This window comes from Mesocricetus auratus, unplaced genomic scaffold, assembly GCF_017639785.1.
Source record: "Mesocricetus auratus isolate SY011 unplaced genomic scaffold, BCM_Maur_2.0 Super-Scaffold_100006, whole genome shotgun sequence".
Taxonomy (NCBI): domain Eukaryota; kingdom Metazoa; phylum Chordata; class Mammalia; order Rodentia; family Cricetidae; genus Mesocricetus; species Mesocricetus auratus.
Window position 1 is genome coordinate 102,975,693 of NW_024429190.1, and position 27,457 is coordinate 103,003,149.

Genomic DNA, 27,457 nt, shown 5'->3' on the forward strand with positions numbered 1-27,457 from the left:
AAGTTCAAAGGAAATACACGGAAAGGCCAGGTACTCTCCGGGTAGGCCCGGGGCTGGTGGCTGGCTCACGGTATCTGGCGGCATCACCAAGTCAACCAAGTAGCCTTGATTGCAGGGTGGTGGCAATTTGGGGGTTGACGCAGCCTCCGACCCCCCGCCATCTTTCACCTATGCTGCTCATGCACACCCAACAAGAGACGTCCACCTGACGCAGCGAGGTCAAAGTTTGATTCAGGAAGTTGGCGGGTGAAGAGGGCAGAGGGAAAGATGTCAACCCCCCCCCCATGCCCCCAGCCCAAACAGACACTGTATGGAGGTGCCCATGAGGAGCCTTCGGTTTTAGAACTGAGCACTTTAAAGACTGTGTCCTCACCGGCATTTGTTTCCATCTTCTTGACGGTCGTGCCCACTGGTGCTAGGCTACGATGGACTCTTAAGAGTTGTTTTTATGTGGACTGCCCTGGTGGGTTAGGATGCTGAACACTTTCGAAGGTGTTTCTCCTTGTGAGAACTGCCTGTGACTTTCACTAGCCTATTTGTCAGTGGGAACCGGAAAGAGTGCCTTGGGAAATGGGAAGTGGGTACGGAAGGAGAGGCTGGGGGTGGGGGAGAGGGCACGCGCAGAGTCACAGGAGAGCAGAATGTAACCACCCAGTGCGGAAGGCCATCGGGGCAAGGAGGTGGGGATGGGAATCAACAGAAATAAATCTTGCTGGAAAATGTCGGGTAAGGGAACCTAGCACCTTGTGTGCCAACTATAAAGTAAATCCAGCTTTCCAGCCAGTACCTCAGATGGGGCAGCCTGCCGCTTTCAACAGGTCTAGGGTCTTCCGCCAACACTGTCATCTCATGCCAACCTTCCCTAGCGCTGACTGAGACAGCCTGGCTCCTGCAGACCTTCCCGTTTTAACACAGATGATAGACAGACACTGAACTGTTACCTTCCAGGAACAAGAGGCACCTAGGGCCACCAGTGGGACCAACAGATGAAAGGGAAGAGACGATAGTGTATCAGCTACCCTGACAATAGCCCAGACAGAGGTAGCCTCCCATGAGCCTTCTCTTACACATGACGAAGCAGAAGCACAGATGTGTTAAGAAAAGCCCAAATCACACAGTGGACATCCGAAGCCCATACCCTCTGCCTTGTGTTCTTAACTAGCACACAGCATCCTTGCCATTTCTCTAAGTGATAGAGATACCAGAGCAAGCCAAAAACAAAAACAAAAACAAAAGCACACCTCTCATTGCGAAAGGAAATCTACTTGGCTCTCCAATCACTCCATTTTGTGATTCCTGAGGACAAAGAGTCTGGTCTCAGGACAGAGAGGAATGGCTTGGGCTCCTGAGCCAGCCTGGGTTGCCAAAACTCATCCTGCCCAACCTGGGTGCTTATGTATAAGCCCTGGCTCATCTCAGATGAGCCACCCTGCCTCACTGACATGACTGTAATCCATGTCTGCCTTAGAGGGGCTTTGAAGAAGCCTTTGGCAGCTCAGGCAGCTGAAGGGGTAACACTAAAATGAATCAGAGGCACAGATTAAATTCTAAAAAGCTATGCGGTCCATGCTGAAGGCAGGGAGGGAGCTCAGCAAAACAGTGTGATCTGGGCCAAAACTGCCCAGCTTTTCCTAGCTTCCTTTGAGAACATAAAACGACTCACTGGTTTTACTTTTAACAACATTTAAGTTCTAGGAATGATCACTTTTATTTGTTTTAGGCAAATGAATTGTGAATGGACACTTGGGGAGGTATTCAATTCTTTCCAACAGCTCAGTTTTATCTTCAACAAACACTGACAACAACACCACCTATCTCAAAAAAAAAAAAGGTATTTATACCTAATGACACATTTGATTTTTTATTTAAGTACAATTTTTGTGTATTTTGGTTTTTGACATAGGGTCTTGTTACGTATCACAGGCTGGCCCTGAAGGCCTACCTAGACCTTTAATCCCTCCCCCCATTGCCTAGCCTTACCAGTCGAGGGATTACAGGGGTGCAATGCCATGCCTTGTAAGTAAATAGAAGTTTGCTTTGACATTTATTTGCAAATGTATTTTTGGTATAGCTCTTTGACCCACGCCTGGACAACAGTGAGTACCTGATATGTGTGGCTGGAATGTTTATATCATTTTTTAGTTGCTCAAACAGCAATACATAAATGCGGGAATCGATTTTTTTCCTTCTTTGCTCATTAACTCTTGCTGAATTAAACACCAGATCTCGAGAATTCGTGAGATGCCTCTCAGAGCTAACTGGTTGTTACCGCTGACTGTGGGAAAATTTAGCTCGCATACCCTGGTTCATTGCTACTGTGATATGGATTTCTGACTATTCCTAGTATCCCTGGTTTTACTTTCCCTGCATATGATTATTCACAGAGGACCAGATCAAGTTTTATATAGGGAAAGTAGGGCCCAGACAGATTTACTGAGAACACAAGCTCAACAACGTGAAGGGGAAAACTGTATCCAGGCTCTCTTCCCCAGTATCCTTCCAGCTGTCAGGACCCTCGGGGCCTACACCGTGGAGGAAGGCCAGGTCTTGCATCTTTAGGATTCCCACTTTGAGGAACTTGAAAGTGATCTGGAAGACACCCCCTCCCCGATTTCCCTGCGGATGCTCATTAATAGGGAAACGTATGCAAATTCAGTAACGACTGCCCTCAAATATGCCTCTTTGGCATGAGATTATTTTGAGCTGCAGACAACCGATGAACAGTGAAGGAGGCATTCTGAGCCCTCCCAGGGCTGCCTAAAGTCAGAGCACGAGCTTCACGCTGTGAAGGGGGCCTTCCTGCCCTCCACAGCATGGTGAGCCCTTACAACGAAGAGCACTAACTTGTGTCTGCATAGAAACCCTCCCAAAACGAACTCTACTACTAGTGACCCCCATGTCTAATCACCTCTGGAAACTCCGATCACCTGTGTTTTAAACTTGTAACCTCTCTGTGTAGAATTGTCCTTTCTTAAAGTAGAACACAGGTTTCCAAGCCTAAAGATTTGAGAAGGAGATGCTTCAGTTACTTCCCATGAAGCATTTACATATATGCAGACTAAGAGTTTCTCTATTACTCTTACCCATCTAATTCATATGCCTTAGTTAGTAAATTATAAAGGGATTATGGGGCATATGGAAAGGTTCTTCCCCATCCCCCAAAACCCATCCTCACCCCCTTACTCCCCCCCCACCCCTGCTATAAAACCAGTGTCATACACAGAAATAAACTATGCTTATATCCCATATTTTTGTCTTGGAATTAGATAGTTTTTAAGGACAGGGGAAAGGAGAACCCCCCAAAACATACTTTGCTCAATGTATCTTGATATTCATAGGTCAATTTCAAAAAGTTGGCTCAGTGATTAAGAGCACTTGACTGCTCTTCCAGAGGACCTGGGTTTGATTCCCAGCACCCACATGACAGCTCATAGCATCTGTGACTCCACTTCCAGAGGATGCAGTAACTTCTGGCAGACTCCACGGGCAACCAGGCATGCAAATGGTGTACATTCATGCAGGAAAAAGAGCATTCACACATACAAAACAATAATTTAAAAAAACTTCAAGAAAAAATCTTAGTAGTGACCTAAGTTAATGCATGAAAAAATGAATTTGTGAAGGGATCCTTTGATCTAATATGGTAGGTTAGGTCATGAGAGTCAGACTGTATCATTATCTTGTTAGCTTGTTACTCAAAACTAAGTTAAAGCAACTGTTTCAGAGTTCAATTGCCCAGAAACCCAAAGCAACTGTCATTAAGTGTGTGGTAATAAGGGCATGCTGAAAAATGCGTGTATGGAGAAACACCCACAGAAAGAGACACGTTTTGAAACATGCGAGGATGGTAACATTGGGTTGTTTTCATCTTTCTTTTGTTGCTAACTGAAATTAATGAGTACCAACCACAGAGCTCTTTCAAACAACAATGTCTTCCATATCTTTATGGTGGAAAATATGAAAACCTAACATAGCAAGAGACAGCAAATTAAAGTCATACACTCATGAGCGAGCTCGCCTAATCATGTAAAGAATGAGTCTTGGGTATGCAGGCCACATGCAAAGATAAATAAGACACAGGCCCTCTGAGGTGTTACTGTATGTGTGCCCAGCTTCAATATTTCATATGTAAAAATTCATGGTGTGCTTTCTTTTAAATCATGGATAGATCAGATGGATGCAAAATTGCGTACTGTCTAGCAAGGGGGTTTTATGGATGACCTCACTGCATTCAGAACTCTTAGTTTAAGCCTATCAAATCTCCCACATAGTTAATCCTTATTTATTTACCTATTAAATATCTATAAAGCATCAGCCTCTGGGACAGGTGACAGCGGTAGAGGTAAGAGATTTGGGTGTGACTGTCCTGAAGACTGGAAAGACACAGGAGGAAAGACGGCCATACTGTGTGAATAATGGAACCAGTGGGGAGGGTCCACAGGGGAGGCAATGCTTACACAGAGAACTGAAAGACTACATAAGGATTAGGAAGACAGATCCAGCTATAATGGGAATACAGTGTTCTTCTGAGGGGATATTATTTCACCACTGAGTCATGCATTCTCAATGGTGTGGCATCATATTGGGTGATAAGAATATGCAGTCACACACAAAAAAATAAACAAAAGTTCAGGGCCATAACTATGTACAACAAGAGTAAGCTAAGGGTATAACTTTAAAACAGTTAGTCCAAGTAGGGATAGGTTAGATGGCTTAGTGGGTAAAGGAGCTTGCCCCTGAGCCTGGTCAACTGAGCTTGATTACTGGGTGGAGGGAGAGAATCTTTCCCACAAGTTGTCCTCCCTGTCTCGGCTGTCTAAGGTCCCACTGACTTATCCAACTGACTGTTTGATGAATTTATTAACACCCTAACCCTAGCCCTAACCCTGACCCTTATCCTAACCCTAACCCTCACCCTCACCCTCACCCTGATCCTCACCCTCACCCTGACCCTAACTGAGGTAGGCACACTTGCCATGCAGAGTCATTTAAAATACCAGGAGGAACATGGTTCAGACCCCTCAATTTACTCAGGAAAACTGTGCATATGAGGAATAATGTAAGATTTCTGACACAGTGACAACAGTTGGAATTACACAAAAGACGGAATGTGATGTTTTCTGTGATAGCATCTCCCCACCCATTCTTTTCTTATGTATGATACATGCAACATGTGAATGCAAAAAGACATTCAAAGCTTATCAAACGTCGCTGACACGAATGGAGACTTAAGCCCAGGAATGCTGAGGTTCCTCCACTCTGTCATCCGCCATAGCGCAGAGACCGCTCCACAGCAGGGCTTAAACTGCAAATTTTAAAGGTTCCTATCTTGGGTTGCCAAGCAGACACAGTGGAGTTTACGAAGTTATGTAGACATAGACTAACTTGGGACGGAAATGGCACCGCTAACTTCCCAGCAGGCATTTGCAAGACTCTATCACTTCTAGGAAGCAGCCTGTGGGGCCGGGTCCCCAGTCAGAGCACAGACGGGGTCCAGGAAATCTTACTGGTGTGTGGCATCGCATCTAAGAGTCTCCCATCCGCAGAGACTATGACGGCTGAATTTCACGTGTCTTTGTCGTTACCCCATCTCCTTGTGCAAACTGCTCGATTTGCCTCAGTCCAGTCTCTACCATCTGGAAAACAGAGCTGATAAAACGTACCTAATGGGAGCAGAGACAGTTACACAGGTTCTGGGTTACACCCCACTTTTGAGGTTCCCAGCATTCCAGTTGCCCTCACTGTGTGGCTCAGGTGAGGCCAGGATGGGAGGGAAGCGTGAATCTGAACATCACCCATCACTGCATACGAGCCATTCTCTGCTGGCTCCTTGGTATACCAGAGGGCCATCATGTAGCTGAACGGCGTGGCAGACCCCAGTGTCACAGCCCCTTTGTATCCTAGCTGTTTCCAAAGGCTACAGCTATAATGACTTCCTAGGCAACAAGGAGCAATGGCCTTGGTAGAATGCCATCGGCTCTTTTTCAACCCAAGCACGACACAGAGTTTCCACCACGCACAGCGCAAATACGCCGTTCAGAGCAGACTCTTTGTGCCAAAGCAATTGACCAATCTCACCTGCCCATTATCTACTTCTTGCTTGTTTGTCATTTTGGAGGTTGTCAGAATAGGATAATCCCAAGTTAAAAGGAAAACTTCATTTCATAATACTATATATGGAACAGAAATAAAAGTATTCTAAATTGCTAGTCACTAATGATTAGCCTCTATCAAGCACTAGCTATGTGTTTGGCCTAGTGATAAGCAATGCTCTGTTTTTGTTTTTTTTTAAGATTACCAACCACAGGAGCTCAGCACCACTACCCCATTTCATAAAAAAAGAACACAACACAGCAGTGTTCTACAGGATGGAGGTCACAGTGAAAGGCTTCAGGATAGACAGCTTGATAGCAATGTGAAGGATTCGGTCTATAGGGGTTCTCACTGCTTTCATCAATAACAGATGTCCTGAAGGCGGGAGAGATGGCTCAGTGGTTAAGAGCACTTGCTGATTTTGCAGAGGTCTGGGCTCATTTCCCAGCACCCCCATGGCAGCTCAGAACTGTTTGTAACTCTAGTTTCAGGAGATTGGATGCCTTCTTCTGGGTGCCATGGGAACTGCATGAACATGGTATACTTACCACGTGTGCATGGAAAACAGGCATACACATGAAATAAGAATAATATGTTAATATAAGGAAAAATAAGAATAGACACCCTGCATGGTGTTTAAATTATTATCTCTGACCAACCACAGAGGAGTTGTTAATGACTACTGAAGACATTATGAATAAAATGGAAGGTGTCTACTCTGGATTGTTTCGATAGAGTTTAGAGGCATTGGGTTTCTCCACATAAACCCACAAAAGGATTTGGGGAGATCTGTCTGTAAGACTAGTGTTCCAGACACGTGCTTCAAATAATCTTGATTTCAGCTGCAAGTTGGGACCCCACAGTCACCTGAATCCAAATAGAGAATGACTCGATTTCTGTAGGAGATCCCTCTGCTCCCATGAGAGATTCCATCAGAACTCTTAAAAAGACAGAGAGTCTGGACTTCTTTGAACTTCCATAACAGTGACTTAGGCATATATGAGCAAATAATTGTTTGCACAGATGGCATAATTCTCCAGAGGCTTGCCTTCAAGACAACTTGGTTATATTGTGAACAAGGACCTATAGCCTCACTGCTCAACACTGATGAGTACCAATGAAAACCAAAATGATTGACAGTTATCAGCAAGAGAGATGGCTTTTCTTGTTTACTGTAGGAATTTAATTTAAAAAAATGAAAGAAAAACCAGGACTAGAGAGATAGTTTAGCGGTTAAGAGCACTGGCTGTTCTTCAGGAGGACCTGGGTTCAATTCCCAGCACACACACATGGCAGCTCACAACTATCTGTAACTCCAGTTCTAGGAGGTCTGACACCTTCATACCAATGCACATAAAATAAAAAATTAAAGAAAAATGAAAACTATGACACCCTTGTGTCCAATGCAGAGACTGACTCAGCCTAGTAGGTGTCTGGAAATCAACTAGGTCACCCTACATCTGGTCACACAAGAGACTCCACAATGGTGCTATGCTAACCATTGGCCCCTCCCATTCACTGACCAGCTGCAGACATTGAAAGGGCATTTGGGTGCACAGGAAGACCACAAAGTACACGCATTCTGAGCCCTCCTCACTCAGCCCTGTATTAGATTACCATAACAAGAGAGATGGGAATGGACACATTTGATCTAGATTCCATGAAGTCTGGGGAAGTCACTAGACCTTATAAAAATGCACAGCTCTGCCAGGACAGCATAGGCGGCTGTGAATAGAGGCCTTGTGGCCAGGCAGCTACCCTCCCTCCCTCCCTCTATGGTCTCCCACATGTGCGGCCAGCAGGGTTCCTTTCCAAGTTCCTTCTTGTTTGCATTCAGTTGTCCGTGGTTGAAAAAAAAATCTGTTCTTAATAATATTAATAGTTAAGATTAAGATTATTTTAACCTCTAAATAATGTATGTTTAACAAAACCGCAGCACTTTCTAAGTAGAAAAATGACCCACGCACTTTCAAAACAAAATGAGCAATCCCTTCATTTTTTAAAGGGGTTTTTGAAGATGATACATTTTTGTTTTGCGTCCATTGTCACGCAGTGATCAATATTTCTTAACTTGAGAATTCTATGCTTTTGCGTAACAGCAAAATAATAAGAAGCAGATTTGCCAAGTGCTGTGAAGGCAGGCAGCTGCCAAAAGCCTATGATTTCACCCATCCAGGCCCTGAGTATTCTGTTGCAAAAGTCAAGATGCTAATTCATTAAGGATTTCCTCAGCATCTCCTGCAGGAAATGCTCTACCCTTCCATCATGATAGTGGGCTTCCTGGGAACTCTTCTGTTCAGCCTAGCCCACAGTAATTAACTTGGCCTGGGTGAGGCCAGTAATTAAAAGCAGATAGCATTTATGTTTTCATGGAGAAACAAGTGCTAACGCAAAGGAGGTTTTATGGACCTAAATATTTTTCCCGACCTCCCCTAATATCAAGTTTCTTTGGAGTCCACCTAAATTAGGATGATGCTCTACCAAGAAAAAAAAAGTCACATTCCCCACTTCATCCATAAACCATATCTACAGCAAGAAAAACCACTGTTAGGAACTTTTCCATCAGACTCAAGCACTCCAGCATAAACAATATGACTTAAGCAATCAACTCTTCTCTACTCTTCTCTCTACATTTGCGTCACCCCTGGTTTCCCCCAGTCCTTTCTCATGAAATCTGGGACTGCTCCTCGGCAGCTAAAGATGCCATTCATACTAACCAGTTTCTTCAAAGAGAATTTACCAGAAGGCAAGGTTATCAAAAAAAAAGGCACACACAACAATATTTCAAACAGTATTCTCAGCACCACCATCCACACTGTAGCTTTATATTCTATAGTACTTCTCTTAATTCTGCGGACTCATTATAAAATTATGCACAGTGGGGAAAAGCCCACGAGACAACTGCAATGAGTCCTGAAGGGGGAATAGGAGACGATGAGCAATCCTTGGTCTTAAGAGTTAATACAAGCTATCAACCATGCACCAGGCTTGAGTTCTACAGACAAAACAGACTTTGTCAATAGTCGTCATGCTGTTGGGTGACAAAAACCAAGAAAGAATTTTTTAAACAATGGGAAAATGCAAGCACTCAGTTATAATCAATCATCAAAGCCCCAAGATGGAAAGTCAAAGACCGGTCAAGTGACATTTCTTTAGAGGCACAGAATCTTCATAACTGCTTCTCCCCAGGAAGGGGAGCTGAGCAAGGTGGTTTTCCAGCCGAGAAAGAAGCATGTCCAAAAGTCCCAGGGGTGGGAGAGCATTCTGGGATGCAGAGCAACAGATGAGTCACCGGGAAAGCTGATACTCTTTGTGTGAAGCCTGGCATCAACAGGAGACCTTGGCTCACCAGAGTAAGATACCTCAAGGCAGTAGATAAAGCAGCAGACAGAATGCCAGGAAATACAAAACTGATGCAAAGAATTATTTTCAAGGACTCCCTAGGTGCCCATTACATGACTAGAAACAAAATACTAAGTCCAACGGTGCAACTGCTTTTTAAATTATTCCCTTGAACAGTGGACAGAAGCATGATCAGTTTTCATACAACAATGTCAAGTCTCATAGAAAACTACCTCGGTCACTCACGATGCCACTGCCCTGGTTCTTCGAGGAGAGGATGTGGAGTCAGACTTCTTGCTGAATTGGTGTATTGGACACATAATCAAGTGAGGATGGGGAGATGAATCTATTGATCACATGTATCACAAAGATGGCCTTGAGCAATGAGTGACATGCTCAAGGTGATGTGTGGTATGTACAGATAAAGCCTGTCTGAAGGCCAGAGGATGAAGCTTGCCACTAGCTAACCACAGAGGTCTGGGGGTCTGTACAGACAGACAGGAAGTGAGGTAGCTGGGCAGAAACAGGATATAAGCGGGAAGAGATAGGAACCGGCTCTCTTGTCTTCTGAGATGCTAAGAAGGTAAGGTGTGCCGTAGCTCCTTCTCTCTGGTCTCTCAGCATTTGCCTCTGTATCTGATTCCAGGTTTTTATTACTTAGACCTGTTAAGAACTCCATTTACAGTAGTGTTGGAAATGATGCTATTCTTCCTAACAGGGTTTATTTCCAGATGTGATTCAGCTTTAAAAGCTCCAGCCCACGATATTCACACCCCCTGGGGATACATACACCCCCACGGCTCCTGGCTCTTCACTGGGCATGTCGCAAAGAGCCAGACACCATCTTTGTCCTCAAGAAGCCTAAACACATGTAGACTTTCTGGGACAGTAGGAGTTCTTGAAAGTTTCCAGGTGCACGGAAGGAAACGGTGAGCACTGCGCTGCAGCTCTGGGAGAGAACTGAAAACACGGGGCGTGCCAGGTAAGGTGAGAGGGAGGCTGATTCCTGAAGAAAGAACAGCAGTGCAATGATCTACGTCAGAGAGCGCACCGGGGTTGGCTTTTGAGATTCCCCAGGGCTGTGAGCAGCACAGGGATGGAAAGTGGGGCCCAGTGGAGAAGGGTTGTGCTAAAGACCAGGCTTGAGTGAGCTAATGCACGCACCTGAAACACAGGCTGTAGGCTCCCCTAAAAATAAGAGTCATGATTATCCTGCTGTACTTTAAATTCTCTATTCTACTACTGGAAATTAAAAGCAGCTCAGGTGCAGCTTAGTGACATCTTTCCAAGCAAAATCCTTTCCGTGGGTAGACAGAAACAGTCTTCTAACTGGGCTTCTTGGTGATTCCACCCTGTAAGGTGCCAGGGCAGTGCCGCCCATGAGTACCCTACGTGGAATACTATGGGAAATCCACCGACGGGAGGTACACATGAGCCTGCCTTTCCCAAAGGGAGACGCAAGGCAAGTGTGCTGCTTAACAACCGGCCTCCTGAGAGAGAGAGAGCCAAACTGTGTGGTGAGTTCTCCCTGCTTACTTCATCTGATCACTGCAGAACAGAAATCAATGACAAGTGTGTTTAGTAGCTGTTCCCAATGCCCTGAAAAGATGGTGACATCCCAGCAGCTTTGATTACAAGTAACAGACACTGATTTGAAAACATGTTCCTGTTTGTCTGAATTAACTACTGCCTCTGCTCATCTTTTTCTTTCTTTGCTGCAAACAAGAAGGAATTTTCCCCAAGGAGCTGGCATTGAGCATTGTGTTTGGCTTGGACGGCCGACAGGAGTATACATATCACCAACAGAAGAGATTCCGGTTAGAAGGCACCTTCAACTGCCACGTTGGATCTGAAGGACCATGGAGTCAAGAAAACAGAAAGCAGGGCTTCTCACCGATTGTAAATATAAGTAGGTTATGAGCCCAAGAGGGGTGGCATTCTTATCGGTGGTATCTCCGAGCCACAGTCTCACGGGCATCACATTTATAACTGCCACATCAGTTCTTCCAGGCTAAGAATAAGAGAATTAAATTATTCACATGGAGAAAATCCCAGAGACCACAACAGAAATGGAGCTGGCAGCCGATATCAAACCACAGGCTGATTCTCTGGGATTATTTTAATTGTTCTTCATGCTGGTAATAAGAGGAATGTGTTCAGTTCGGTCTAAACCATGTCAAAGCATGAGAATCTGTTCTGAGATGATAACTCACCCAAATTTCTGAGCCATGATGGGGGACTAGCAGTACGGATTTGACTGTGGTTTCCAAGTATCTCCCTAAAAGGTGCAAGAGCTGGGGGGGGAGGCTCCGTTTACCCATACAACAGGGGTGTTATGTAGGGGAAGGGAATGGCCAATAACTCTGGAAGTAGGGAAAGGATTGGTGTGATTCCTGTTGGGGAAAGTGATATTAGATTAAGTTATACCCTAGACTAAGTTATTTTATAACGTATAAAAGAGTTGTTTTTCAGGCTGTACATTGCCCTGTGAAACTGTTTTACACGCAGTTGTTGAGCCCATTCTGTGGGGGGAAGGAGAAGTCTAGCCCTTAAGGGGACCAAGAAACTGCACTATCTGGGAGGTGCCACTCAACTAGGGCAGACTGATAGACAAATTTTCCCCAGGAATAGAAAGGGGGGGTCATAGTATAACTTTGTTAAAGATACCAAAACACGGGGTTATAGAGGATTCTTAAAATCATGTCAAGAAAACTAGACACAAGAACTCACTGAACACACCGGATGGACAAACGGGAATAACTCCATCATAAATCACTCCTGGCATAATGCCTGATGCCTGCTTTGTGCCCCCAAGAACCTAGGACTCCCCAACATAGGTGGGTTACCCCGTTGGCACAGACTACTCAGCTGTCTGCTTGTCCTCCTGTGGGTCTGTGTGGACTTGGCCAAGACCTACCTTTCCTGCCTCTGACCTACTCTGTGCAGCCCTTTCAACCTTGGATTCTGCTGCCTTGCTCTCAAACCTGACACCAGTGCACTCTCGTATATAGACTTCTTCTCGGCTCACCCCTGAATCATCCTTGGAACTCTGCTACAGCCGTGTCAACTTGCATTTATTCCCTAACACACACACACACACACACACACACACACACAGAGAGAGAGAGAGAGAGAGAGAGACAGAGAGAGAGAGAGACAGAGAGACAGAGAGAGAGAGAGAGAGAGAGAGAGACAGAGAGAGAGAGAGAGACAGAGAGAGAGAGAGAGAGGAGGGAGTGTTAATGCTAGTAAATAATCTTGGAAGAAAATGACATGCTCCACCTCAGCCAAGCCACAAGATACACAGATCCTATGACAAACTGCTGTCATCAAACTAGATAACCCTTGTGACCTTATTGTTACTCAGTTAAATTCTGGCATTATGGGAGGATACAAGTGTGTGCTGGCAACAGGGATAAAATGAGGCGAGAGAGGACGGGAAGGCAGACGGGCTCGCGTGGGTTAGAGCCACACAGAGCCTAGCTGGGCTGTGGCTTTGCTGGCGTTTAGACAGAAGAACTGGGCTTTAGACAGGCCAAGGCATTCAGATCCCAAGCCATTTGCTCTCATTCACAGCTCTCTCCGTGAAAGAACCTTTGCCCACAGCCCTGGCTGATCTGTTTCTACAACAGGGTTGTTCCTAAGCCAGACCTGATGGAATGAACTCCACACACCGTGGGCTCAGAAACGTAAACCCAGTTACGTAAACACCAAATGCATGTCTATAGTGTTTGAACCAGGATAACATATAAAGCCGGGGCTTGGAGACCAGGTTTCACCAGGTTGGCAGGGAGAGAAGGACTGGTCTGAGAGAGAAATACAGCCAAGGTTTGAGAAAGAAAACACAGGGGTAGGAGAGCGGCAGACAGAGCCAACAGAGAGGCTGTTGGTCTTCATAGTTTCCTGCCCTCGGTGGGTCTGACCCTGATAATAATAAATCCCACATTTTATGGGTCCTGGGAACTACAGTCAATGCTTCTGAGAGATGATAAAAACACAGAGCTGGCCTTCAGCTGTCTCTAGTAATCAAGAAAAACTACCGAATAACTTTACCTATTTGACTTCCTAATACAGACAGATATAATTTCCGTTGTCATATTTCCTAATGGAATCCATCTACTACATCGTTGTAAAGTACAAGTGTGTGTTATATAGTTCAGGAGCTGTAGGGATGGCTCAAAGACTAAGAATTCTGACTACTCTTGAGGAAGATCTGGTTCAATTCCCAGGTTGCGACTGTCTGTGAACCCAGTTCCAAGAGATATGATCCGCTCTTCTGACCACCCTGGGTACCAGGCACACACAAGTTTTAGTTCAACATTCATAAATGTGAAATAAACATTTTAAGATGATACCTGAAGCAGAGAAGTCTGCTGCCAGTGTCAGAGGGGGGACACCCAATCACTTAAAACACCTGGGCTCTGCAGTGCCAAGACAGGGCAAAACAGTGTTTCAGAGCCTCTCTTGCCATTCTCAAGACAGCTCCGAAGTGGGGGTGTCCATGCTCCCAACACCCCAGAACCAACACAGTAGTTTTGCATTCATGTGTTCTATAAATATAGTTCACAGAAACATCCAAGTAGATTACGGCTTCCACAGCTTTAAAATACGGTACCATGATGAACAGCACACTGAAATGATAATGATGTGGGTGTGGATTGTTTTGGGATTCTAGAGACAAATTCCTCTGTCTGACTCTAATACTTCTCAGACCTCCTTCCTGTACGACTGATTCTTTTTCCTACTCTGTGCAATTCAGGCTATCTGTTAATATTGCCATTTCACTCTTGTGTGAAGCTGTGAATCAAATAGGCCTGTGTATAACAGATGGGTGTAGATGCTGGAGGAGAAAGGGCAATAATGAACGTCAGTGGCTAGCAGAAGCCATCACTGTCAGAATCAAGGGTCAGCACAGGAATGAAAACAAACGGAAATAATAAAAATCAAAACAAAACAAATCAAGATAACAACAAGACTGATCCCTCCAGCTATGCTTCAGCAGGGAACTGCAAAGACAACATGGTTCTAAGAACTAACATTTTCAATACTACTTGGAGTTAGAAATAGACGTGTCATCAAAGTGCCGAAAAGCTCCGTGTTGTTGGGTGTGGTAGTCTGAATGTGAGTGGCCCCCATAATACCATAGGCAATGGCACTATTAGGAGGTGTGGTCTTGTTGAAGTAGGTGTGGTCTTGTTGGAGGAAGTGGGTTGATGTGGGGGCGGGCTTTGGCGTCTTTTTTTTTGTTCAAGCTTTCTCTTCCTGTGATATAGACCGTTTCCCGTTGCCTGCAAGATGTGGGATTCTCAGCTACTTCTTCAATACTATGTGTCTGCCTGCACACCACCACGTCCCATCATGGTAACAATGGACTATACCTCTGAACTGTAAGCAAGCCACCGCAATTTTACTTTATAAGCGTTTTTGTGGTCATGGTGGTTTTGTTTTGTTTTTTGTTTTTTGTTTTTTTTTTTTTACACAGCCATAGAAGCTCTAAGACAGAAGTTGGTACCAGGGACTGGGATATTGCTGTGAAAGGCCTGACCATGTTTTCCTTTAGAGGAATTTGGACTTTGGTACTCTGGGATAGGAAAAGCAGTGGAACATGTTAAACACTGCTTCATGGGCTCCTACTAGTAGGAGCATGGAAGACAATGGTGCTGTTAATGATTCGAACTGTGGGACACTGGCCCAAGAGACTTCAGAGGAGAAGAAATTCAGCAGGCAGCCTAGAGACTCGCCCTGTGATTTTTGGTGAAGAACGTGGCTGCTTTTTGCCCTTGTATGCAAAGTTTGCCTGAGGCTGAAGCGAAGCGTTTTGGATTAATTCACTGGCAGAGGAAACATCAAAACAGCCTAGTATAGACTCTGCTGTGTGGTCGCTAGTGTTAACTCTCATGAAGATATGTAATGAAAAGGGTTAGCTATGCAGGAAAAATATTTGAGGAGAAAAGGAGGCCAGGAAATGCAACGGAGCTAAACCCTGTACTCAAGGAGATAAACAGATTAGGAAATGGAATAAAGGGCGTTGGTGGCGCCTGCCTTTAGTCCCAGCACTGGGGAGGCAGAGGCAGGCGGATCTCTGTGAGTTTGAGACCAGCCTGGTCTACAGAGCGAGTTCCAGGACAGCCTCCAAAGTTACACAGAAAAAAAGTCTCAACAAACAAACAAAAAAAAAACAAAAAGAAAAGAAAAGAAAAGGAATAAAGGGTGTAGCGACCTCAGGGCAAGATCCCACCCAGCTAAATTTCCAACTTGTGAAAAGGAACTAAAGAAAAGCTTAGAGCCAGGTGTGGTGGTGCACGCCTTTAGTCCTAGCACTGGGAAGGCAGAGGCTGGTGGATCTCTGAGTTTGAGGCCAGCCTGGTCTACAAATTCAGTTTCAGGACAGCCAAGTTTAGGTAGTGAAGAAAACCATGGAAAATAGAAAGCTGATGAAGATGTAATTAAATGAGAGGGCCTTGTTCCAGACCCAGAAAGCAGCAGGACTTGTACCTTTTGGCCATGTGGGTCTGGCTTTAGAGTTAAGGATAGACAAAACAAACGGGTTATGGAATTTGCCTCCATGCCTAAGGAAATATATTGAGGCCAGGCATGTGACTGGGGTTTCCCCAAATGGAGGCCTAGAGAGGCCACTATGTGAAGCTATGAAGTTGAAGCCTGGACTGCCTTGGAGACCCCAAGATTTTGGAGGTGTCAGAGTCATGGGATACCTGACAAGGAAGGCAGTTAACAGGCAGTAGAACCAGCCCAGGAGGAAAAAGTATGTTGCAGTTAAGAAGATGAAGGAAGCTGGAGATCTGTAGAATGTTTTAATACCAGGCATGGAGATGCAGAGTCTGGAGTTTGCCAAGCTGGTTTTCTGTTTTCTTTTCATTCAGTATTTCCTTATTATGCTTCCCTCCCTACAATTTGGAACAGCAATGTATATCCTTGCCATTGTATGTTGGAAGTATGTGATCTGCTTTTTGATTTTGATTTTATAGGAGTTTACAATGAAGAGATTGCATGAATCTCAAAAGAGACTTTGAATTTTGTGATGAGAGATGCCATTCTGTAAATCTGTCTCTTATTAGTTGTTGAATAAAGCATTGTTGGCCAATAGGGAAGTAAGATAGGTAGGACTAAGAGTCCAACAGGATTCTGGGAGGGAGAAACACAGAGAGTCATCATGTACCTGCCATGGGGGTAAGAAATCTGGACCCTTTTCTCCAGTAAGAGAAATACTTAGATTAACAATTGTGATTAAATACTTAAGTCAGAGCTAGTCAATAAGAAACAAGCAAGGCCAACAGCTTTATAATTAATACAGCGTCTTGTGTGTTATTTGGGGACTACAACATGGCAGAGCCCAGGCGACTGGTGGGGAAAAACCAAAGTGGCTTGCAAGGAAAAGGCTTCACTCAACAATTTTGAACTTTTAAACATTGTTAAGACTTTAATAGATTATGGGTATAGTCAGAGGTTCTGTCCTGCCTGGTCCCACAACTGTGTAGCCCCAAATAAACACACAGAGATATATATCAAATATAAACTGTTTGACTAATGGTTCAGGTTTCTTACTGGCTAGCTCTCTCATAATTATTAAACTCGTAACTACTAACCTATGTATTTCTAGGTGGCCTTATCTTACCAGAGAATGTCCAGTGCCCTATCTTCCCAACAGCTACATGGCGTTCCTCTTGCGACTTCTCTCTTCTCCAGAATTCTCCTCATCTTGTAGCCCCACCTATACTTCCCGGCTGACTACTGGCATTTTACATTATGTTATTTTTACAAGCTTATGAGGGTCAGGAAGTGGCATGTGGTGGTTTGAATGTAATTGGCCCCCATAATCACATAGGGAGTGGCACTATTATGAACTGTGACCTTGGTGAAGTAGGTATGGTCTGGTTGGAAGATGTATTTTGCTGTGCAGGCAGGCTTTGAGGTCTCTGCTGCTCAAGCTTCCCTCAGTGTGATACAGACCATTTCCTCTTGGCTCAGCTAATTCTCTAGCCCCATGTCTGCCTGCACGCTGCCATGTCTCACCATCATGATAATGGACTAAACCTCTGAACTGTAAGCAAGTCACCCCAATTAACTTTTACTTTATAAGGATTGCAGTGGTCATGGTGTCTCTTCACAGCAATAGAAACCCTAACTAAGAGACAGGTTAACCAGAGCTTAACGGTCTCATCCATTTCTATATGGTGGAGGACGGAAGCTGGCCTGTCACTATCCACAGGTACATGAAACCACAAACTCATAAACAACCATAAACACCTGAAATCCAAAAGACTCTTTCATTTTCAGCCCTATGCCTCTCTAGCACTGACTATCATCCATATAGAATTTATATCTTTTCTGAAGTTTAATTTATACTGTTGACTAGGTCTTATAACAGCTGCAAAGAAGAAAAATACTAGACTCTGAAAGATAAATGTAATCCCAACAACAATAACAATAAAAAGCATTTAAAAGAGAAATCTACTACCAAGTTGAAGAAGAAAATATTTGGGTGGCTATAAATGGCTTCCTGAATCAGGAACACACATCAGCATCGACTGAAAAGAATATAATTGTAATAATAATCTGTTGTGATGGAAATAAAGTACTGGGATATTTATCGCCTGTGCCAGGGTTATAATGATGGTGGGGCCAGAAGTGAAGTGTCGCAGCATGCTCCACATGTTTCTAACACGGTTTCCAAAGGCTCTGGAGGCTGTTAAACTTAATGAACCCATCTGCTATGAAATAGAGGTCCCAACGTCATCAGCTTCCTCCATGCCAAGTAATGCAGATGGTGGCCTCTGTTCCCACCACCCAGCAGGGCGGTGTGTGTGTTTCTCTGTCCCGATGACTTGTGCCTTCTTTGGCATGCAGTAGCATCTTGGGAAAATACTGTAAATTCCATTTCCAACCTCCAACAACTTCCTTACGATGGGCTTTGACACCCTTGAGTAATTGCTTCTAGGCAGGAAGGAGTTGTCGCTTAAAGCAATCGCCCAAATGACTCCTCAATGGCCGAGGTGCCATTCCTAGATGGGGAACTGAAACAAACATGCAGCTTATCAAATCCAAAAGCATTTTCTTCAAGTTGGACTTAGTGGGGGGTGAGGAGGAAGGATACAGGTCCAATTTGCCAGTGCAAGTTAATAGATTTGAAGTTCCTGCAGATTGCCTACTGAATTGCATTTGCCAGCAAATGGGAGGGACAGGAGGGCTGGGTAATGAATTCTCATTATTTTAAATGGTCACATTCCCACTGTTTTTGAAAGATGTCTTTGCTTCCCTTCTGTGTATCACCAAGATCTGTGCAAACTCCCCTGGAGGGGTTTATCAGAGTGTGGATGCTTCTTAGACTTGATGCTGCCTCTGCCCTACATGGCAAGCTGGGTAGCTTTCCCTAGCTGATTAAGACCCAACTGCAAAGTGCAAGTGATTTGCTTACAAAATGGAACAAATTCCACTCGTAATGATTTTTCGCTTTGCACCTCCAAGATAATGGCTATGCATGACTCGTGTTCAGATGAGAGACGCCTGTGAATTCCAGAACTATGGTGTTTGTTGTTTTGCCAATTAATACATGAGATCTTATTAAATTAAACATAATTAATGTTGTTAACATTCATTCATTTATTTGGTCTTCACCAGGAAAACAAATTGAACAGAGCAGCTAGAGCAGACAGAGAATATTTTATCAGACTGGTAACAAGAAGCCAGGAGGATGAGTCATGAAAAGGGCTTTGTCCTTCTGATACTAGAGTCAGGCTTGGTAAATGCAACCTATGGCCCCAAATGCAAGAATCCAAATCCAGGATTTGTTCATGGTTCAGTATTTCCCAGAACTTGTACAGACTTAGGCCACCATGAGTCAGTGTGTAATGAGTAAAACAGCAGAGTTACACTCACAGGTTACTGTGAATTTTTCTGTCAACTACTGGAGGTTATATAACTATATCTGTTAATGCTGGGTGTTTGGTTACAATACCCAGTGAGTCAAGCAGGCAGGAGTTCCCAACACTTTACCAGCTAAACCAGGTAACTGAGAAGAAAGAAGATCTAAGGTCATAGTACGCAAATGTAAGATCAAGAGTTCAGGTTTACTAGACAATTAACAATGCCAACTTCCTGGGAACTTGGCAGAAATGATAGACACCACTAGGGTCATGGGTTTACTGCTTCCAAGTGAGTTAAAAGACACTTTTCACCACAGCATAATGAAAACAATCAGGTGGCCAGAAGTTGACGGAAAACTCAAACTTTACAGAAGAACAGGCACAGCCTCCCTGGCCTGAGAGTTGGTAGAATAAGTCCTGGCATCATCGTCCCTTCTCAAACCAGAGGACAGAGACAGAGAAGCTGTGGTGGCAGATGGTATTCTAAACCAGTTCCCAGGATTTCTGCCCCCAACAAGTACATCCCTGTAAAAGTCCCCAGCCCTTGGGCGTGGACAGGAAAGGATGCCAACACTTTACCATCAAATAACCAAAAAAATTGACTTTGAATTAATGAAAGGAAGGCTAGCCTGCTGAACCTAACCTAATGAGTTAAGCCACTGAGGGGAGGTTGAGAACAGAACGATACATTGTACTGGTCTAGAAGCACTTAAGTTTGTTTGACTGCAGGAGCAATGTGATAAGGAATTGCAGGCAGCCTCTGGACATGGTCTGCAGGTGGCAAGGAAATGGGACCTCAGCCCTACAACTGCAAGCAGTGTAATTTTGTCACAAACTTGACCATCCAACTCATTCTGGAGAAGAACTCTGAGCTGTAGATGATACTAAAGCACAGCTACCAGCTGACTGTGGCCTTGCACGCTCCAGAGGAGATGGTCACCCATAGGAACCTAAGACCATGCTCTGCACTGCTTACAGCAGTTAAATGTGTGGCTGTTGTTACCCGGCCACGGGAAAACTAACACAGCTATGTGGATGATGCTGAGCTGCAGAGGAAAGGAAGGAAGTGGGGGGACTATCAGAACAGGGGAGAGGAGAGATGACAGTCCCATCCTGCAAAGTTATTTAGTCCTTAGAGCCAACCCTGGAGGGCAAGTTTCTTTTCCATCTTATAGGGGCAACTGGGAGTATATGCGTGTGCACATGACACCAGGGCTACCATTTTAACTCTGCATCCAGAGTTCTTAGCTCAAGACCCAAGACGGATTTTATGAGTATGTAAATACGTTAAAGGGTTTCACCCACCAGAGTTAACACACATCAAGAAGGGGTTGACTGCCTATCATGGTAGCAAGTGCTCATTATTGCAAACTGGGTGCTGACACTGGATTGTCCTGGATGGGTGGGTTAGGATAGAATGTCACGTATTTTGAAGTCATCAGCACATTAAACAGTACTAATAAGTGCTGGAACTGCCCTTCTAGGCACACCCAGAGGTTGGTGTCACTGACCTCAGACATGTTTCTCGAATCAATAAGGGACAATCACTACAGGAGGTTAGGAGCTCTAAGTATGCTGAACTCTGGCAGCACACTTAAGAGGATTCCGCAAATCGGTGGGATCATCTCAGAACTCAGATTCCACAGATGAATCCAGAATGTAAATCCAATATTGACCCCAATGTATAAATGATGGGTTTGTTTGGTTTGGGTGTTCATTTGTGTTTGTGCTTGGGCTGCAGGATCTAGGCCTAGACGACCTGTTTGAAGACTGTGGTTTCTCAGTCAAAGGCACTTGATGGGGTCACAGCAACCTCCCCCTTGCCCATAGAGCTGGTAAACACTCAGCCATAAAAGCAATGGTCCAAGAGGCCTCTCTCCATCTCCAAGATGAGAAGGTTCCTCAGGAGCTTAGTTATCTAGTGGATTATGGAAATACATTAACAGCAGGTGCCAGGGAAGCCATGAAACCTTGCTGAGCTGTCATTTCAGGCTGAGCAAATCCTGGGTTCCAGGTTTTGTGTGCAACAGAGGGTTTGTGGGAAGGTAGGACGTGTCGGCTCTCTCATCTTACCATATGGAGCTTACTCAGTAATGAGCCATGGTTGTTGGAGCACAGAGGAGTAATTCCACATGAAGCATGAAACTTCAGAGGTAATCTTTATGCAACTGCTTTCCCAGGTAAGCCATAGGCCACCCTCCTTTCTTCTGCCATCAGGGCTGCTTATGTATGTAGGAAAGCCTTGAGTGGGAACACCATGAGCTTCAGGTTATAATTCCAGCCAGAATAACTTATGTGAGCACCATATCCTTCTTGGGGATATAGAGTCCATCTGCCTCTCATTGGTGATGCTAATTTTACTGACTTAAGACGTTGCTGGGACATTCCCACTACACAGTATACTAGTGAGCAGACATAGTATCCTACTGTTCAGATGCTATTTTTTTTCCTCACAATGAATTAAAAATAATCTCTGGAGAAGCACTTCGAGACAACAAAAATGTCCTTCTTATCATCAAACTTCTGCCCTAGACTTGCAATCCATTGAAGATGTTGGTTCTAAATGAGTTTGGTGATCTTCAACTACCGGGGCTGCAGAACGGTGACTCTCTCTCTAGCTCCGTTACCCATCACTTACCACCCAGCGTGGTATCAAGGGTTCTAAGCCCTTCCCATGTAGTGTATATGTTCAGTATTTGTTCACTATCAGTAAAAATACATAGACTGCTGTTTTACTCAGCAAGTCATAGTCTATCACTGTTACATATGTTGTTCTGAGTTCAACCTGTCCCAGGTTTGATGAACAAGAGGTTCTTGACGCAAAACTGCATGCTTTTAATATGGTCATGTTTTTGTTCTTAGCATTTCTTTACTTTCTTGTGTGAAATATTTCATCATTTCTTTATTCAGAAGACAAAGGGACTTTAACTACCCCAGTCCTTGAATTAACAACTTTTCCAAGGAATCCTGGTTCCTGTTCCTGGGAGAGGATCTGGCTCTTGGATAAATTAGCTGCTGTGTCAGTATTTCTGAGTCTAGGCTCTCTGGAACATAGCTGGAATTGCGCTCTGAAACTTTTGGTCCAGTCTAACCCAAAAGCACCTGCCTTGTCTCAAAGAATTTCCATTTGTTCGCTTCCAACACCTTCCCAACATAGACTAAGAATTGCTCATCGCTACAAGTGATGCTAAGAAAGCTTCTTTAGGTTTAAATCTAGAACTGAGCATTTTATTCAAAATTTAATAATATATATTACTACTATTTCAAAAACTAATTCAAAGGTTAGTTATGTGTTTTTTTCCTCTATTTCTGGGTAAATCTGCTATTTAAAATGAAATTGTTTTTTTCCTTTTAAACTTGTTGGCCCCTTATTTTTCTTCCATTCTTATTGTCACACAATTTTAGCAATACATGCTTTCAAAAGTCAAAATTTCACATACACATACACACACAAAAATAAATAAATGTAATAAAATTTAGGTTTGTGTTGCTTTGGTTTAGTTTGATTTTGTTTTTTAAATTTGAGCCGGCCAGATGGCTCAGCAGAGAAAGGTACTTGTTTCCAAGTCTGATAACCCATCCCCAGGAGACTTACCAATTTCTGCAAGTTGTCCTCTGACCTCCACACGTGTGCCCACTAAACATAACAGTGTTTAAAGCTAAAACTAGGCTAAGGATACAGCTTAATAAATACAGTGCTTCCTATGCAAGCACAAGGACGCAAGCTCAGCTTCCTAGAAACCACACAAAGCCAGACTCAGTAGTGCAGGTCTGTAGCCCAAGCACAAAGCCAGACTCAGTAGTGCAGGTCTGTAGCCCAAGCACTTTTACAGCAAGATGTGGCAGACACAAGAAAATCCCTGGAATCCTACAGGTTTGCGAGCCTGGAGTGTGCAGTGACAAGGACAAAAGACCCCAGACTCAAACAAGGTGAAAGGTCAGGACTGCCCTTGACATTGAAGACTGTTCTCTCAACTTCACGAGTGTGCTGCAGGATGCATTCACCTGCCTGCACACACATATGCACGCATGCACACGCACGCACGTGCATGCACTCACACACTCATGCTATAGCAGTGCACATGCACACACTTACACACACGCATGCACGTACACACACACGCACTCACACTTGTGCTAGCATGCACACATGCATACATTCTCTTACACACACTCTTACACACTCACACACACACATACACACACATAAACAGCAAAGATACAACAAAACAGAAATCAAAAACCAAGGAAAAAAGGGGTGTGTCATTGCCTCCCCAGACTGTCTTCTTGTTTCTTACAGGTAAGCCATTCCATGGACTTCTAATTTCCCTAACTTCATATCTCTGTTTGCACGTGCGTAACGTCTCACACAGCCTTCCGTCCTACACGACAGGCCACCTAGAAGACTCGCTCTTGCGGTTTTTTCTCACTTTCCTTAGCAGCATATCCTATGGCTACATAAACACTCCCCCTTCGAGAAGCAGAGCCCGCCCACATTCTTACTGCAATGGTCTAGGGCTCACACAATCAATGTTTGGGGAGTCAGTTTCCAGCATTTGGGAATTACACACGGTTCTAGTGAACAAACGTCTCTGTGCATGCTTTTGTCTTGACGGAGCGTTAGCTTCATGGCTCCATGTGTGACTGCTGGGGCAAAAGGGCAAACGGACACCACCCTCTCCCCCACAGAGACCGTCCCTCTGAGCATCTCCACAGCGATCTAGGGAAGCTCTCCCTTGCAGGCATCCTCATCAGCGGAGAGCCTAAGTTTCTCATTTCTATCACTCCGCTGTTGTGAAATGGTATCTCATCACAGTTTACTTTGCATTTTTCTTACTGTGGGCAAAAGTGCATAATTCCCCCCCCATTAAAAGCCGTTTTGTTATTTTTGAGACCTGCTTATATCTTCTGCTAATTTCTTCTTTCTATAGGAATTCTGGAAGAGTCTCCTCAATTTTTCAAAATGTTTTAATACACTATTTACTTGTTTATGCTTGTGAGTGAGGGCGGCGTTACATGCCATGGTGCTAAGTGTGGAGGTCAAAGGGTAACCCATGATAATTAGTTCTCTCTTTACCTTGTAGGTCTTGGGGGCCAAACTCAGATTCATCAGGTTTGGTGGTGAGAGCCTTTACCTGCCAAGCTATCTTGTCAGTCCCTGGACTTTTAAAAGTTCTTTGTAAAATTACGGCCTGGCTCTGCTAGGATGAGATCATACACTAAGTTCCCGTATGTCATCAGGCCTTTAATTGACCTCTGTGCTCTATTAATCTGTCCAAGTTCAGGCACCATACGCTCTAACTTCCGATTCTGTTACTATGCTTTTATATTGAGAGATTAAAACAACCAATCAACCTGGATGTCTAGCGTTTGCTAAACAAACTTCAGAGTAGTTTGCACCTCGGAACCAGCTAGACACACACGTCTCCTTTGCTGTTGGCTTTTCTGCCTCACTCAGCCACAAGTAAGATGACTGATGTGGCCCTTGCCAGTTGCCATCGTTATAAATATGGTGTCAACTTAAATATGGCAACCCAGCTGTTTTGCTACTACAGTTTAGCACCGAACTGGGATCCGACTCCCCAAACGACAAAAGATCACCCCATCACCGGCAATCAGGAAGTGCTTCCCAGCCTTCAGGTGGCTTCCTGTGATTAGCCATCCTTCTGAACCAGGAGTTACACAGTCCTATCTGTGTCTCCAAGGACCCGCTGCGCCCTTGAAGGCTGGGGTGGGTGTGGGTGAGCTATCATGGCCTGGATGTGTCAGGGTGTCCTCAGTTTGGCTCTCATGTGTCCTTACTGTCCTGTGTGGGCTTGCAGCTGCCAGAAGTGAGGTGAGAGCAAGCACAGGAGCTCTCAGAGAGAGGGGGAAGCATGCCCAAGGCGGCCATGGAGACCACCACAGAACACAGCCGTGTCTGCGCTGCCATGAATAAAGCGATGTGAATCTCAACAAAACTGGCGGCGGTGTCGTCCCGCGAGAACATTTGCAATCAATAAATGAGACACGCCACTCCTGTCAGACTGGTTATCACTATGAAAAATCACCCTGAAATTACACAAAAACACAGCTGGAGAATGATTACTGGGTGACTGGTAAAACCCCTCCTTTTAAGCACAAACCGGAATCCTACTCTTCAGGGTCCCATGATCAGGGTTCACACAGCCTTCCTTACAGGATCTCACGGAATCACATCTTTGCCTGTCTATGGGGAGGAAAATGTAATTGCATCCTCGGTGGTGGCCCCCCATTTGTCATGTTATCACAGTGAGCTCCAGTTGCGTCTTCAACCGAGACCCGATGGTCCATCACTTGGACTGGGCCTCACACGTAGCTAAGCGAGGCTTCTCATCGCTTCCTCATACCAGAATGTGACATATGTGGGACATGGGGGAGTCACAGACCAAAAGGGAGAGTGTTTGACACTTTCGGGGGTGCAGGCCATTTCTGTGGTCCCTTTCCAGCACGACTTCGCCTGCTGAGGTGAACAATACCAGTTGTAACTACAACCTGGGACAGTGTTCCTAAAGCCCATTCGTGATGGGGAATGACATGACAGCTTGTCTCTGGAATGAACGAGAGAGAAAGCCCTGGCAACCGAAGCGTGAGGGCAAACCCAGCCTCTCCCGAAGGGCCCCGCAGACTCACGGTGCTGTCGATGTACGCCTCAGTCCACACTACGTCATGCTCCTGGTCAATGACTTTGGGTCGGCTGAGCACATGGAGGTATTCCATGACATTTTCCTGCACGTCAGCCAAGGTGGAGATCTGGGTGAAAAACCCTGCCAAAAGGAGGGCAGGACTTAGAAACGCACGGGAGAGCATGCATCAGGGAGCACACATTGGCCGGAGCCCAAATTGCCTTCTTCATCATTCTGAAGTGTTGGATCTCATCCCTCCCTCTTGAGTGACCTGTATCTTCACTGACAGAGTATGGTCACCAAAAGGAATAAACTTAGATTAACCCACACAGAAACACTTGTTGCTGACTGCTGAAGGCTATTCCCCCACCCCCCGGCCCCACCCCCACTCCCACCCCCCGGGCTTTGTTATGGACACAGAACTCAGAGTCCTCACTCCAGGCAATCCTGTCCTTCCCACATTAGTGAACATATTTCCCAAGGAGAAAACTATAAATCACAAGATTAAAACAGATCCCAGCATCATAATTTTAATAATAGCAATGATTAAATCTACTTAAAAAATGTGCCACAAATTTTGCTAACCTCCTTTTTCTTTGCTCTGTTTTGTTTTTGAGACAGGTTTGGTATGGACATGCCACTCTGACTGGCTTTGAACTTGTAGCAATTTTCCTGCTTCGGCTTCCTGGAGGCTGAGCTGGGATGACTCTCATTTATTCTTAATCACATTACGGGAGGATTAGTACCGCATGGTGATAACACGGCTGAAATGGACTAAAGACTTGCATTTTGCTGGTGTTCCACCAGCTTTGAGTGGGAATTAGAGAAAAGAGCACAGGCTGTGGGCTTCTTGGGTTCGCTGGTTCTTCTCACTTGTTCCCATTACCTCTATAGTGTTTTACGTATACTAGAGGCTAGAATTTCAGACCCTACTTCAATGCCACCGTCAGACTGACAGCCCTGGTTTCTACGCAGCAGAAAATGTTCTAACCCGGCGACCATTCTACAGGCAATGTTGTCTGTTTGATCTTGAGTTTGGGACACTTCAACTTGGAGTCTGGTGGGTTTTGCTGCGGGCTAGGAGGTTTAAAAGGGAGGAGAGCACAGGGCACAGGCCCGGCTCACGCAGAGGAAGCCATTTGTTCAAGTCTGTATGGAAAGCTTTCTTAGCAGGATGAACAGGCTTGGGCTTTGAAGATAGGAGAAAAGGATCACAAAATAGCACAGTTACCATTAGGCTAAGACATTATAGGGGCAGCCAATCAGGTCTGGCTACACTGAGCCAGGGTCTCTGGAGCTGAACATTGAGGGATAAGGGAGGGGATTAGTGGGGGGGGGCAGGCGATTGAGGAGTGTGTCTGGCGAAGAAAGAAGACAAGGGAAGCACCTAGATTACAGAGAATCGGGCCCCTTCTGGGAAGTGAAAATAGCTCAGAATGGCCCCAATTTAAGAGTTTAACAGAGAGCAGAAATGACCCAAAGAGATAGGCCCAGCAA

General features: G+C 44.8%; 1 protein-coding gene across 1 annotated transcript in view; it reads right to left on the minus strand.

Annotated features, from left to right (window-relative positions):
* Cacna2d3 (calcium voltage-gated channel auxiliary subunit alpha2delta 3) overlaps positions 1 to 27,457 on the minus strand; it is an 812,900-nt gene that overhangs the window by 241,776 nt on the left and 543,667 nt on the right. The window contains 1 exon segment of the mRNA XM_040747790.1: positions 25,968 to 26,101. Coding sequence (XP_040603724.1) covers positions 25,968 to 26,101 — 134 coding nt within the window.